The sequence below is a fragment of the Sceloporus occidentalis genome, unplaced genomic scaffold (assembly GCF_023333645.1).
Source record: "Sceloporus occidentalis isolate IW3139 unplaced genomic scaffold, rSceOcc1.0.p SCAF_3, whole genome shotgun sequence".
Taxonomy (NCBI): domain Eukaryota; kingdom Metazoa; phylum Chordata; class Lepidosauria; order Squamata; family Phrynosomatidae; genus Sceloporus; species Sceloporus occidentalis.
This window is the reverse complement of record NW_028316983.1, coordinates 29,147,732-29,163,564: the sequence shown is the minus strand read 5'-3', so window position 1 is coordinate 29,163,564 and position 15,833 is coordinate 29,147,732. Positions and strand designations below refer to the sequence as shown.

General features: G+C 42.2%; 1 protein-coding gene across 2 annotated transcripts in view; it reads right to left on the bottom strand.

Annotated features, from left to right (window-relative positions):
- The window catches only part of LOC149315693 (thyrotropin-releasing hormone receptor-like), a 54,025-nt gene extending 49,860 nt beyond the window's left edge, over positions 1–4,165 (bottom strand). The window contains exons 1-2 of one of the 2 annotated variants that reach the window (XM_089513908.1): positions 4,101–4,165; positions 586–1,488 (exon numbers count right to left, since the gene is read on the bottom strand). In XM_089513908.1, coding sequence (XP_089370034.1) covers positions 586–1,395 — 810 coding nt within the window. In that variant the 5' untranslated portion in view covers positions 1,396–1,488; positions 4,101–4,165. Of the gene's footprint in view, positions 1–585; positions 1,489–3,510; positions 3,571–4,100 lie in introns of those variants that run through there. The other variant, XM_089513907.1, reaches the window with a different exon arrangement.
- Between the last annotated feature and the right edge of the window lie 11,668 nt (positions 4,166–15,833).

Here is a 15,833-nt window from a genome sequence, read left to right as displayed (position 1 = left end):
AGATTCTTATAATCTCACTTGTTCAGGGTGATGGATAAGTGGCAGAATTTGTTGCTCCTTAGAGAAGAGGTGGGAATCCTATGGTCCTCCAGATGTTGTTGAACTGCCACTCCAGCAGTCTTCACAATTGACCATGCTGGTTAGGATGGCTGGGAACTGCAGTCCAACAATATATGAAGAGCAGTTTGATTCCTACCCTTTCTTTAAAGTGTCAAATGTTACTCATCCTTGGTTTAAATTTTTACTGATCCAGGTACCAAAGTGACTTTGAGTACAGTTAGAGTGGCACTATAGCTCAGAGGCAGAGTACATTTTTGCATGCAAAAATCCCACAATAAATCCCAGGCATCACCAATTAAATGGATCAGATATGGATGAGTGAAAGATCTCTGCCAGACCTCTTGGAGAGCTGCTAGGGGTCAGAAAAGATAATATGAGTCTCAATGGACAGGGCCTGGTATAAGGCAGGTTCCTAAGGTCACACATGTGTGCAAGCCATGTTGAAAGCCACATGATGCCATATAAGATATAGCCACCCCACATCCCCACATTTCTTCCTTATTGCCACCCTGAGAAGTTGCAAACCTGTTTCCTGGAGCTCAGGGCACTCTTGTTCCCCCGGCAGGAGAGCTTCAAGGAGCTGGAAGTGCTTATGGAGCTGTCATGTTTGCTCAGTCGGCCTGCATGTTGTGGGGTGGCAGGCAGTGGGTTCATGAAGAGGATGCGTGCAATGAGGCCATAGAGGACAGTGGCCAAGACTAGAGGGATAACATAGAAGATGGTGAAGTCCAGGAAGTAGATGGGCATGTAGAGGTTCCTGGAGACACGGTAGCCACAGCTGACTTGCATTCCATCTGCGAATGCAGCTTGGGAGATGTCCACCAGGAAGAACCACATGAGGCAGTACAGAGATGTGAAGAACCACACACATGCTATGATGCGCTTGGCCCGGGCCACGGTGCAGAGCAGTTGTGCCTTGATGGAATGGCAAATGGCAATGTAACGCTCCACTGTGAAGGCCGTGATGGAGCATGCTGAAATGTTGATCCCCAGGTACTGCAGGTAGGTAATGCACAGGCAGCCAACATAGCCATATACCCAGGATGCCACCACTTCAGAGATGTTGGGCAACCCTGCTGCCAACAGCACAATCAGGTCAGCCACAGCCAGGCTTACCAGGTAGCAGTTTGTGGGAGTCACCATGTGCTTGGTGCGAAGGACCACCAAGACCACCATGATGTTGCCTGCAATGCCTACCCCACAAATCAGCAGCACCAGCATGATAGTTACCACCTGCACTTCCAGGGGTAACTGGGGCATCTTGTCTAGAAGAGTCTGGTTGGTGCTAGCATTGCCCAAAGGTGTCCCAAAGAAGTCCCAGGACTGGTTCTCCATTGGTGGATCCCAGGTAGATTGACCTCTTTGGCACGGATGTTAACTGAAGTTGACTCGAGAGCTCCTGAGATGAGAAAAACTTCAGCAGGTACCCTGAGTCAAGAGAAAAGAAAGGAAAAAAATTAAGATCTGTTATAGCTGATGACTGATGAATGAAATTGGGAATACTCATTCAAATCCCAGCATAGGTAGGCTTGGCTCAGACAAATTATGATATCTCAACCACATGGTGTATGGGAATAACAGCCCACTTTATACAATTGTAAGGGGATAATGGAGTATGGTTTATTTATTTTCCCTATTCGTCTACATTTGCATGTTCTAAAGCCTCAATGAAGCTGGAAGATAGTATGACCAGGATTTAATGTCCAGCTGAGTTAATGCAATCTACATTTACCTTACCGCAAAGGAACTTCAACTGGCCCACATCTTGAATAAAAGTAAAGGGCTCCCATGTCACAGGGGCATAGTGGCATGCCCAAGAGTCTTCAAACTGCCTGTCAATTTACAGTAATCCCATGAATTTAATAAGGTTTTCTTAGATATGGAATACTAGAGGTTCCTTTCTTTGCCAGTGCCTTCCTCTGAAATATAGCCCACCACATCTGGTACTCCTTGGTGGTCTGCTGGCTAAATGCTAACCAAAGAGACCCTGATTAGGTTCCAAGATCTTATGGGACCCGGTGCCTTTAGGGTATTTAGGCCCCTGAACTCATAATCCAGGGTGACCAAGGGCTTCCAGGTCAAGGATGTGGTGAAGAACAGACTCTTCTAAACTTCCAAGGATCTGTCCAAGGTGCTGAACTCCACCTTTAAAATAGATCCAGACTTTAAGCAATCTATCCAGGAGGCTGAACCTATTTGGGAGATAGGATCCAGCTCCTTGCTACTTTAAATCCTGAAAGAAAAGCCAGAGCTAATTCTCTGGCTCTTTGACTTGGAAATCTCTGGACACCACAACTGACCAGACCTTGAGGATGCCCCAGGATCCAGCACCTTCTTTGCTAGTTTTGCTCCAGATTCTCAGTGCTATCTTCTGGAATGTAACAACATTGGATTACTTGGAAGTACATGGCATGGAATCAAATATGTACATGCACACACATAGTCATCTGCCCTCGCCACCCAAGTATAACTGAAGTCAAAACAAAGTTAAGACTCCCATGCATCTATCCATCCTTGCAATGGGAGACTTCTAAGCGGCTCTCTCTCACACACCAGTCTACACTCATTCTTCCTGCTTTCCTTTGTCCCTTTGAAACATATCCAGGGATAGCCGTGTTGGCCATGCAGCAAAATATCATAACATCCCAAATCCACAAAACAGTGATACCTTTATTGGTATGGATGAATGTCCCTCCAACGAACCGAGAACAGCTACATTGTGACAGAATGCATGCTCATGACTATCATTGTCATGATTTCTTGTCCTCCTGTAAACACTTTTGCCTGATCTTTAACACCTTTGCCTGGTGCCAGGGGAACTTTGACAGCTTGCAACATCTACTTTGTGCATTTTGGTTGGCACCCCAAAAGGTATCACTGTGCATTTGGGATGCTATTGTACTTTGTCTCTGCTGTAGTCTTTTAAGTGTCCACTGGCTCTTGCTAGTGGCTTCTCCAAGGAAGGAATAAGGAGGGGGAAGAAAATGAAGAAGAGAAGGAGGAAGTGGAGGAAGAGAAGGAGGAGGAGGAAGGGAAGGAGAAAAAGGGAAAGGAGGAAGAGGAGGAGGAGGAAAGGAAGAAAGAGGGGTAGGAGGAAGAGGAATTTATTTTATTCATTTATATCCCACTCTTTTCCCAGGACTGGGACTTCCCAGGAAGGGAAGGAGGAGGAGGAGGAGAAGGAAGAGAAGGAGGATGAAGGAAGAGGAGAAAAAAATAAGAAAAGAAAAAGAAAAAAAGAAAAGTAAGAAATAAGAAAGTGGAGCAGAGTGGAATGGAAACGGGGAGGAAACTGGGCTAGGAAAAGAAATATATGATGTTGGAAAAGAAGAAAAGGGAGGGAAGGAAGGAAGGAAGGAAGGAATAAGGATTGCCTGGAATAAAAGAAAAACAAAAGAGCGAGGAAAGCAGGGAGGAAGCGAAGCGGAGAGAAGAGAAGCGCCCCTTTACCCTGGCCCCGGGAGCGGAGCGGAGTCTTGGGGCGAGGGCTGCTTCCTTCTCGGGGCGCCTGCCTGCCGCAGTCGGGAGCCCGCTCTGCCGCCTTTCCCGGGCACCTGGCGCCAAGAGCAGCAGCAGCAGCAGCAGCAGCAGCAGCGGAGCCCTAGCGCCCCTCGCGAGGTCTCCCTGGAAGGAAGGAAGGAAGGAAGGAAGGAAGGAAGGAAAGGAGGCAGGGCTGGGGGGGGAGTGGGGAGAGGGTCCGGGGGCGGCGGAGATCCACGCGGGGAAAGTCCGCCTCTGAAGGCTAGATGCCTGGGAGCAAAGCAGCCCTGGGCCCCTGATGGCGGGGGTCAAGCGGGAGGGGCGGAGGGGCCCCGGGGGACCCCCAAAGCAGGCTGCCCCACTGCGCCCCAGACACCTGCCTTCGGGTGGAAAGGGGCTGTGGCTTCGCCTGCCTCCCTCCCTCCCTGCCTGCCTCCCTCTAAAAGGCCGAAGAGAGAGGGGCGGAGTGGGGCGAGGCTCAGGGGAGGAGAAGGGAGAGGCCCCAGGTTTTGTACAAAATTCAATTCTCGTTTTTAAAATTGTTTTCTTTAAGAACCCACCTCTTTCCAGATGTTCACCTTGACCACAGGAAACCCTGTGCCTGTCAAGACATGTAGGCTCTGCCGGTGATCTTGCACGGTGAAGGAATAACTTCGCTTTTGCCAGTAATGTCGCAGTTCATAGAATCATAAGAGTTGGAAGAGACCTCAAGGGCCATCCAGTCCATCCCCATTCTGCCATGCAGGAACTCTCAGTCAAAGCACCCCACAAATGTCTCCAGTCTCTGTTTAAAGGTCTCCAAGGAAGGAGGCTCCACCACTTTCTGAGGGAGTGTGTTCCGTTGTAAATCAGCCCTTGCTGTCAAGAACTTCCTCCTAATGTTGAGGTGGAATCTCTTTTCCTGTAGCTTGCATCCATTGCTCCGGGTCCTGTTCTCTGGAGCAGCAGAAAACAAGCTTCCTCCCTCCTCAATATGACATCCCTTCAAATATTTAAACAGGGCTATCATATCACCTCTTAATCTTCTTTTCTCCAGGCTAAACATCCCCAGCTCCCTAAGTTGTTCCTCATAGGACATGGTTTCCAGACCCTTCACCATTTTAGTCGCCCTCCTTTGGATACGCTCCAGTTTCTCCACGTCCTTTTTGATCTAGACACAGCATTCCAGGTGAGGCCTGACCAAAGCAGAACCAAAGCATGATTGCCATTACATTCAGTGATATACAGGAATTACAATTTATGAGTAACATTAGTAGGGGGAAAAAACATTATGTATGCCACATGGCATGGTATAGGGGAAGGTCAGTTGCAGGGTGTGTGTGTGACACCATGAGTAACCATACCAAGTGATGCCAACCCTAGTGATGTCACTGGTTCCATCACAAGCCACTTGCCTCTCTGGCAGGATCCCAGTGTGCCTTTGACAGTCACAAGACAAGCAGATATGCACCAGGTACCCTCAGGGTCTCCCTCCTGGGAAAAGCTGGTTGACTTTTGGGGTCAAATCATGTTGACTTGGGTGTATCTATACTGTAGGAATAATGCAATTTGACGCCACTTTTAACTGCTTGGCTCCATCCTACAGAATCCCAGGTTTTGTAGTTTTGTGAGGTACCAGCACTCTTGGTCAGAGAAGGCTAAAGACTTTGTAAGACTAGAAATAGCATGGAGCTCCGGCACTTAAAGTAGTGTCAAACTACATTATTTCTATGATGCAGATGCACCCTTGGTTACAATCTGACCCACATAGAGCTCAAGAGCAAATCCAGATATGGGATGCACAACCCCTTTGCATTTGGGTTTTAGACTCCAGCTGCTATCAGCCTTCTCTAGCATGGCCATTCAATGGGAAAGGAAGCCCCAAATACTTGAAGTCCAAAACATCTGGAAGGCCTTTTCCTTGCATGCTTCCTTGTGCAGAGGTTGGCAACATTACATTTTGGACAGACATCTCCAACATTGGGAACTGTGTCCAAATAACATGTTTTCTGCCCTCATGAACCTGGGAACAAAGCAGGAGATAAATAGAACAGAAGCTGGGTTCTCCCACAGTTAATTTATTATTTTCTCCTTTGCACCCAGCACATTATATGAGTTCAGTATATACAGCCAAAGCTGGATCACAGGACTGGAAGACTAGCATTTGGGGTGGTGAGTGTCCCCAAATGAGCAAAGTCAGAGCCTCAAGCCCTGGGCACAACAATAAAGTTTCCCCACAAATGTCCAGAAATGCTCTTTTTACAGTATGAAGTACTGTTGATTTTGCGGTCACGTGCTTCTGAGAAAAGCTAACATTAGAACCAAGGCAAATTGCTCTAAAACACTATGCTTCAGGTCATGTATTATATTTAAGAGTCACCCAACATTAATCAGAACAAATACATCAAAAAGCCTTATCCTTTTTTTTAGAACAGAGCCACCAGTCTGCTTCCCCCCAAGATCCCCTAACTGAAGACTATACACAGAGAGAGAGAGAGAGCTAGAGAGAGACAAAAAGAAAGAAAGAAAGAAAGAGACATGTATGTGTGTGTGTGTGTGTGTGTACACACACACACACACACATACACATACTGCATGAATCCTCGGTTATCTAGCAGTGATGCTGGGCAATCTGAAGAATATTTAGCACTACAATAATATTAGTTTATTCTGGTACCTTGTACAATTGGGATTTTTGATCACATGGTGAGTCTACTCATAGACATTTGTATTGATGTAGAAAAGATTTCACACTAGCATTGAATGTATAAAAGTTGTGAGTGAGGCTCATGGAGTTGTCATTCTGTCCCTAACCCTCCATAGATCTGGTGAGCATTTGTGTAACATTTTTGGTACTGAAGACAGTTTTGATAACCCTGAAGACAGGGAGTTGTGTGGTTGAAAAGTTGTACATGCCACCAGAGCCTGGAAAAGTAATTTTTTAGACTCCTGCTCCCAGAATCCTCCAGCCAGCATGATTTTGGATAGGAGATTCTGGAAACTGTAATCCAGTGAATAGCTTTAATCAATGAAGAACCAATGAAGAACTGTAATCCATGAAGTACTGAGCCCATCATGTAGACAACCAGTTCACTAAGAACAGGTCTACCTATTAAGTTAATTCAAGTATTATACATTTCTCACCTTTGTAAAGGATCTCAAATAATTCACATTTCCCAAAACTGTCGCCTTTCAGATTCATTAGAGTGAGTACCAACCCTGCTGTTAGGCAGAGGAATGCATTTGTCTCTATTCACAGACTTTGAAGATCACAAAAAGGCAGAAACATGTTAACTATTAATATATTGTTTTTATATTTTTAGACAAAGTTGATGAAGAGAGATATTCTTGTGGGGTTTTCGGCCTCAAATAACAAAATAACTGGGTCTCCCTTCAATACCTTATGTCATAATTTTTGGGAGATGGGGGTGGAGAGAGGGCACCATTTGCTGCAGTATCTCATGGAGCAAAATCCCTTGGACTAGCCTTGATTGGACTGCCATTCTCATGAAGATCAACAATGGTGGGGGCTTTATTCCAGTATATATTAAGGACACCAGTTTGAAAAGAACTAAATCTTCGGGAGGCTGACATAATGGGGCTGTGTGCACCGGCCATTAAGGCCAGCCTGGGCATGGAGCATAGTGTGGTATCCATATGACGCATGTCCCAACTCCGCCCCATGGGGGCAAGATGCCACGTGCCACTCCACATGGCGTGTGGCATCACTGTGCTCCTCTGGCACTGTGTCCACATGATGCAGCACCAAAGGAGCACCTTAAAGCCATGACACCATGGCTATCGCACCCTTTCCAGTATACAAAAAGGAGTCACTTTTTGCAGTTCCTTCTTGCACCCTGGAAAGGCCAGATCAGGGCCATGGCATGCAGTTGCTGCAGCCTTGATCTGGTGCTGCTGGAGGAGGCTGCAGGCTGCCCCTTAGGGCGGTCTGCACAGCCTCGATTATTTTTTATTCTCAGGAGAGATGGATATTAGGCCTGGGTTTGTTTGTTTGTTCTGGTCTTGTCTAAAAGGAATCAATATTTCATTTAATGGCTAATGGCCATTAAATAGCATTAAATCTTTAAAAATTAGGAGTTGTCGAAAGTAAATTTCTCTCTAGTCTTTTTTTAAAAATGAAAAAAAAAAGTATATACATAAAAATTAAACTTGGAATTAGTTCCCCCTCCCCCCAAAAACTGTATTGATAAGGCACCACTTACATCATCCAAGGCAAATAAAACTGAAAATGCCACAGATTCAGCATTCTTCATTTCTTTTTCCCAAGGTTATAAGGCTAAAAGAATTTTTTTTGAAGAGTCCTTTCCTTTTTTTGACTTAAAGCATTTATGAGTGCTAATTGGTCTTCATGGTTAAAATTTGAATGAATGAGATGTTTTTCATTTATACCCATTGAATTCATAGTTGAAAACATCTGCAGTAATCTGAGCTTCTTCCTTCCCATTCTTCTCTTTCTTTTAGCTATCTACCGAAGAATCAGGCATTCTCAGCAAATGAGGAAATTATCACAAGAGCCATCCCTACCATTAGGCAGAGTGAGGCAATTCTTTGTGTAGGCCACACAATTTGTCCTGTGCCTTCTAAAGTTAGCCTGCTAACCCAGCAACAACTGGTGGCTTCCATGCCAGTAGGCTGATGACTCCATTAAAGGAACTATGCATAATGTTGAAGCCTTTCCCTCAAATAGGTTCAGAATAATTGATAACACCCTTAAAGTTTAGAGTAAAACATGGAACAGATACTCTGCCTGCCACCACATGAAAGCTTCTGGATATGGACATAGAATGAGGTGTCGTCTTGTCTCTGTGGCCTGTGATGGAAAAATATCTTGGTACAGAGGAATGGGAAAGTATTGGGGAGGCAGGAAAGCTTATAGTTGGAGAGATTTATGAGGTCTATGAGAAGGGAAACAACAACAACAACAGAGAACTGAAGGACAGGATAAAGTGGATGGTTTCCAAATGATTTGGAAATATGGAGAACTTCTGTTTTTAAGATGTTTCCCTATGCACATGGACTAGTTCCATGTGCAGTATCATTGTTGCCATCTGAATTCACTTCAGAAAGCAAAATATCTTGGGCCCATCTATGAAATGAGTGATTTTTTCATATCAGTTGGATGACAAATCTACTCTGTGTTCAAATTTTAAAGTAGTTGAAATTTTCCCCAAAACAGGCTTTGAAAGATGCTGCCCTATTATTTATTCCAGAGTAGCCTTGCATGTAATTGAGACATGTTTTGTATTCTTGTTGGGAAAATTCCCAGCCAATAAGCTTTATATTTGGCCCCACACACTGTTCCACCTGCATCCAGTTCCCATTCACTGCTGGAATGCTTCCTGCTAATCTTCTCAAAATTACATTTTGACTCTGCTGTTGGTCAGGATTACCCTTAGGAACGTTTCTTGCTGTAGGAAGGAACACCACTGGTCTGTGGGCATTTTCCTCAGCCACCCCACCTTCCAGATCATGGATTCTTTCACACTACACAATTATGGTACTATGATTCCACTTTTGCTGCCATGGTTACATCTATGGAATCCTGGGACCTGTATGAGATTTTAGAGCTGAGAACTCTCCATACTCCTCCCTAAACTGCCAATTCCAGGATTACAGAAGACAGAACTGTAGCAGTTTAAAATGGAATATAGTGTTATAATTATGTAGTGTGAAAGGGCCCCATGTGTAACATGAAAATGGCTCATTAGTAGCTACATTCCTGGCCAAATCTGTAATATAGCAGAACTTTCTTCTGAATGTGGATAGGCTGCAGGAGGGCTCATATAACAGATATACAAAGTCACAAAATCCTTTGCAAAATTGAAGGGAAAATGTTATCCTTTCTTGATTATAATAAATGCAGTTATTATTATGAGAGTTTTCTCAAAAGACATGCATGAAATCGTTGTAATACTTTTCTTTTCTTTAGGTAACATAAAATAAAACCGTGAATGGGATTTTGTGACGAAAATCTTGCTCCTTCTGCCTGATTCCATATGGTTCTTTCATTTCTTTGACCTTCCTTTCACATAGATGTATTATCAGCTTTTAATGCCATAGTTTAAATGTGGAAATGACGGTGGACTCTCTAAGCAGAGAAGGCAATTGTGTTGGTGCATGCTTTCTGATATTTTTATTTTACATAATGCAATACCACTTTTTCAGGACTTGTGCTGAGCCAATCCATATCTATTAAAAAATGTGATGGCCAGTATTCTTGTATGAGCTACTTTGTTGTTAGCATGTGCCTTCAAGTTGTTTCTGACTTATGATGACCGTAAAATGACCTCATCACAGGGCTTTCTTGGCAATATTTGTTCAAAGGGAATGATATCCAAAATCCACAAAAAGAAATACCTTTATTACACCAACCAACATGCATAAAATACACGTTGTAAGCTGTTGAAGCTCCACTTTCTTCTTCATCAGGCAAAAGTGTTAAAAATTATACAGAAGAAAGAAAAAAAATGACAGTGATAGAATCACAGGCAAGATGTTGTTGTTGTTCTCAGTAAAGATGGTATGGAGGGATATTCATGTAGACAGGTTCTGGGTGACTAAGAGTTGTAAAGTCCAGGAAATAAAATTTAAACTCCATTAGCAACACAAAAAGATAATTCCTTTGAAATCCAAGTTGCCTCTGTCCTTTGTGAGTCTACCAGCCTTCTTTGTTAGGCAGAGAAGACTGAATTTCTCAAGAAGCCTCCAAAATTGGGACTACATTTGACATGTTTGACCTAAACAGCATCTAAAAGTTTTCCTAATGCAACAGTACTAACAAGTGGAACACCATGACTCCATTTTAACTCCTGTGATTGCATCCTTTGGATTCTTGTGCTTTTAGTTTAATGTGATGCTCTCTACAATAACAAATTATTGTAGAAAAAGATGGCAACATGAGTTCCGGTCGGCGAATGGAGGCGTGTGGAGGCTATTGGTAGGAGCTCCTGCCAAAACCTCTCATTTCGGGGTGTTAACCCAGAGCTATTTCCACCTGACTTTGGGTCAAACCTCCCCATCAAGGGGGGTTTGAGGGGGACCTCACAGAGGCTCATTTCCTGTTTTGGGGGAGATCTCTCCTCCATTGCAAACCAGAGGGTGAGGACTGGAAGAGAATCTAGCAGAAGCGGAGGGAGCCGTGAGAGACCGTGTCTGAATGAAAAGCCTTTGCCTACAAGCGCCTTCACTGACTTATTTTAAACAAAAAGACAGGCAAGCTACTAGAGTATTTTTCATGAGTACTACCAGTCTATTCTGTCAATTTATTATCTGCATTACTGCTATTATACAAGAATAAAAGAACAATCTTCATTAAATAAGGAATAAGATCAAGATGCAATCCGTAATATTACCGGCAGCTGCGTCAAATGGGACCGTTGGAGAAAAGAAGTCCACCAGCTGTTTTCAGTAATTGAATGGGGGAAGAAGCATGGCTTCTACCATTGTCCTATTTGGTGTTGTTACTGAACCCCATCCTGCAGAGAGACTAATGCAGAGTTGAAGAAGTGACCCAAGACCAGAAAGTGGAAAGGGAAAGTGAGAAAATGTGGAGGCGGTGAGAGAGAGACCTGAATCGGAGAGAAAGGAGAACTGTAATAGGGAGATCAGAGAGAGCCATGAAAACAGAGTGCAGAAGGGTGGAGGCAAGGAGACTGAAAGGGAATTAAGGTGAACTGAGACGGGAAAAAAGGATAGCTAAAAGATTGAAGTAAAAGATTGGAACCAAGCTAAAACAGAAACCATGAATACCAGAACTACTTCTGCAAAAAACACATCACAGCCAAGTAGGAGAAACTCCTGGAACAAACATCAGTCATGGAAGAGATCAAAAGATTATCTGCGCAGATTGAAAAAAATGGAAAGGACATGGAAAAAAAACTTTAGGCAAGAGATTAAGGACCTGAGGAAAGATTTGAAACAGGATTTGAAATTGGAATTGAACACAGAACTGGGAAGAATGAAACACTCGTTAAAGGAGGTGGCTAAAAAAATAAGTCAAGTCATGACAAGAGAAATCCAAAATCTTAGAAGAAAAATCAGCATTAATAGTACAACAGCAGGAATCTCAATTGGATCTGAAAGCTCTGGATGAATTAAAGCAAAGGGAAAACTCACTGAAGATAAGAGGATGAAGAGAAATGAAGCATGAAAATCTTTATGAATATCTTATGCCAGAATTAGCAGAATATATGGAAATTCCTTATCAAGACTTCATTAAAGAGGTAAATAAAACCTTCAGAATCAACTCTCAGATTGCAAAAGCGAAGAGCCTGCCTAGGAACATTATGATTTCTTTTGTGAGAAAAAAATAAGGGACGAACTACTATTTTTATGTTACGAAAGCCCTATGGTAACAGAAGGCTCTGAGATAAAAAATTTCAAGGACATCCCTAAAGGAATACTCCAAAAAAGAGGGAACTACAAATTTATAACATCAAATCTTAATAAATATAAAATTCTCTACAAATGCGAAAAATTGGAAAGAATTTCAGTGAAATGGAACCAGAAATGGTTCAGACGGAACAAAAAACCCAAGGATTTTTGGGCAAAGCATGGTAAGAAGATAGAGAATGGTGTTGGAAGAGAAGATGATAAGCTAGAAGTAGAAAAGGAAAAAGAGAATGGAAATAAACAAGATCTTAGAGAGATGGAATCCTCAGAAGAATTACAGTTAAATGAAACCAAGGGAGAAGGATGAGATGTCATCCCTAACGGAGAAGAGGAAGCTAAAGAGGATGATCTGGATGATCCATTAGAAGTGGAAGAGCTATTGGACTCTTGGAAAAAAGGTAACTATGGCCTGGAACAGATGGGCCTTTGCAGCGCCCGTGTCACGTGCGAGGGATGCCTGGTGGGTGGAGCGCCCACACGCCTGGCAGCCCTCACACATGACGAGGGCGCCACAACTGCAGAGAGCCCACCAGACGCGGCACATACTGGTGACGTCGCAGCAACGGGGCAGCGCAGCTTCGAGATCCCTGCACCATCACTGGTGCTTTGGGGCGCCGGAAGTGTACCGCAAGAAGGAGCTGATTCCTGGCACTCCTTTTTTGCTCCACAGGAGCACCGCACAATTTGGTTGCTGCGGCGCTCCTGCAGAGCAAAGAGAGGCGCTGAGGACGCACCTATTTCTGGCGGTGTGTACCCCACCTATAAAAACCTTTAAAGGGGGGAATAATATTAATAAGAAAGGAAAAAAGAAGAGAAGGAATACCAGTAAAGTTTAATAGAAAGTAAAACCCTTTTGAAGGTAAAATTTAGATATGGACATTCTATCTTGGAACTTAAAGGGAATAAACTCTCTGATAAAAAGAAAGAGGATCTTTCACTATTTAAGGAAACTCAAAAAAGATGTCATATGTTTACAGGAGACCCACATAAGGCAAAAAGATATGAGACTATTAAAGAATAAAAAGCTAGGCAATGAATTTGTTTCATCTTCTACAAAAAAGAAAAATGGGATAGTGATGTATGTAAAACAGGCAAAAGTGACAAAAATGGTCATTATATTGGGGTAGAAGTGATGGTACAAGGCTCAAAAAATATTATTTTTAGGAATATATGGACCGCAAGAGAAAAGAGAGAACTTTTTCCAATCGATATATAATTTGATGACTAATCTAGACTATACAGAAATAATAATGATGGGGGATTGGAACGCAGTAATCAACCCTGAACTGGACAGATCTGATTGCAAAGGAAGAAAAAAGAATCAAGGGAAACTCCCCACATTCTTTTTTAAGTTAATGGAAAGCCAAAAATTAATAGACATATGGAAACACCTCTACAGCGAAGCAAAAGATTATACATTTTTTTCCTAAAAGTCATAAAACCTTCTCGAGAATTGCTCTTTTTTTAGTTTCTAAAACATTGACTGCAAATTTTGAAGATGGACATTTTACAAAAACTTATGTCAAACCGTAACCCCATATCTTTGAAAGTTAAAAAAACCAAAACCACATTTCATTGGACTTTGAACAAAAAACTTTTACAACTTCCTAAGAATGTAGAGAAAGTACTTTAGAGAAAACGTGGGGAAAAGAAACAGATGACATTATAACTTGGGAAGCTTTGAAAGCGGTGATGAGGGGTTTCTTTATAAAACAAAACGTGGACAAAAATGGAGGAGGCAAGAAAAAAGGAAGAGGAATTTCAAAATAACTCTTCAAATGTAAAGATAAATAATGAGATCAAACGTCTACAAAAGCTACTTTCAATTCTTCAAACTGAAGAGATGGAGAAAAAGCTGAAATACCTTAAATTAAATAATTTGCAATACTCCAATAAACCTGGGAAATGGTTAGCTTATAAGCTTAGGGAAAAGAAGCGGGGAGGAGACTATAACAAAGATTCAAGATGGTAAGCTTACTGTTACAGAACAAAACAAAATAAATAAAATCTTTCACAAATTTTATGAAAAATTATACAACCAAGAGAAAGAAGATATCGAAAAGGTAAATTGTTATGTAAAAAACACGGATTTCCCTAAAATAACCCCAGAACAAAAAACTTTTCTGAATCAACCAATCTCTTCAGCAGAAATCTTGAATGTTATCAAAAGTAGTAAGTCCGGGAGTGCTCCTGGTCCAGACGGATTTCCATCATTATATTATAAGACTTTCCAACTGGAACTAATCGAACCTTTAAAAGATATGATGAACGGCTTAAAAGAAGATAGGTTCCCTTCAACTTGGAAGGAAGCAGTAATTTAATTGATCCCCAAAGAAGAAAGAGACTCAACACAAGTTAAGAACTATAGGCCAATCTCTTTGTTAAACAATGACTACAAATTATTTGCAAGCATCTTAGCTGAGAGAATTAAAAAAGTAATACCATCTTTGATACACAGAGATCAAAGATCCATTATCCCTAAAAGATACATTACAGATAACATTAATCATGGAATCATGGAATCGTAGAGCTGGAAGAGACCACAAGGGCCATCCAGTCCAAACCCCTGCCATGCAGGAACTCTCAATCAAAGCATCCCCGACAGATGGCCATCCAGCCTCTGCTTAAAGACCTCCAGAGATTATAGATTTGACTGAGTACCATGAAGTACATATTGATAAGAAAATTGCTGTTTTTTTTTTTTTTTACATTGAGAAGGCCTTTGATAATGTCTCCTGGAAATTGTTATTTTGTATTATGAAAAAATTAGAATTGGGGGACAGACTTGTAAATTGGGTAAAAGCTATCTATCAGAAACAATATGCCAGATGAAATGTCAATGGAGAGAAAACCGAAATGATAAACATATGTAAAAGCACCTGACAGGGATGCCCTCTGTCACACTTGCTTTTTGTATTAGTTATAGAAGTTCTACATCAAAATACAGTGGTACCCCGGGATACGAATTGATCGCGTTACGAAATTTCTGGGGTACGAAAAAGTTAGATTGGAAAAAACTGTTCCGGGTAACGAAAGATTTTTCGGGTTACGAAATTCATTTCGGCGCGTTTCGGCGCGAAATTCAAATGCGAAGCGCGGCTAGCGGCTTTCCAGCGCTAACGGAAAGCCTTTTCGGGTTGCGAAATGTATCGGGTTACGAACGGTGCCGCAGAACGAATTAATTTCGTAACCCGAGGTAGCACTGTATAAGAAATAACCCTAAGATTAAGGGTATAAAAATTAAAGGAACTGAACATAAAACGAGAGCATTTGCAGATGTACTGATGGTGACCGTTAGTGACCCTATCAATGATTCCCAAGAACTAATAAAGGAGTTTAAAGTCTTTGAATCAATCTCAGGATTGAAAATAAATAAAGATAAAACAGCAATAATAACCAAGAATATCACTATAACTGAAACTAAAGAGTTAGAATTAGCTACAGGATTTAATTTAAGTAAAAAAATGAAATATTTGAAATTTATCAAATTTGCAGATGACACCAAATTAGGGGGAATAGCTAATACCCTAGGGGACAGGATCAAGATTCAAAATGACCTGAACAGACTAGAAAACTGGGCCATAGCTAACAAAATGAAATTCAACACAGAGAAATATAAGGTACTGCACTTAGGACGGAAAAACGAAAAGCATAGATATAGGATGGAGGACACCTGGCTGAATGAAACTACATGTGAAAGGGATCTAGGAGTCCAAGTAGACCACAAGTTGAACATGAGTCAACAGTGCAATGCGGCAGCTAACAAGGCCAATGCGATTTTAGGCTGCATCAATAGAAGTATAGTGTCTAGATCAGGGGTAGGCAACCTTTTTGAGTCGGGGGACAGGTTGCTGTCCCTCAGACAACTGGGGGGCCGAAGCCGGGGGGTGGAGCTTCCACCC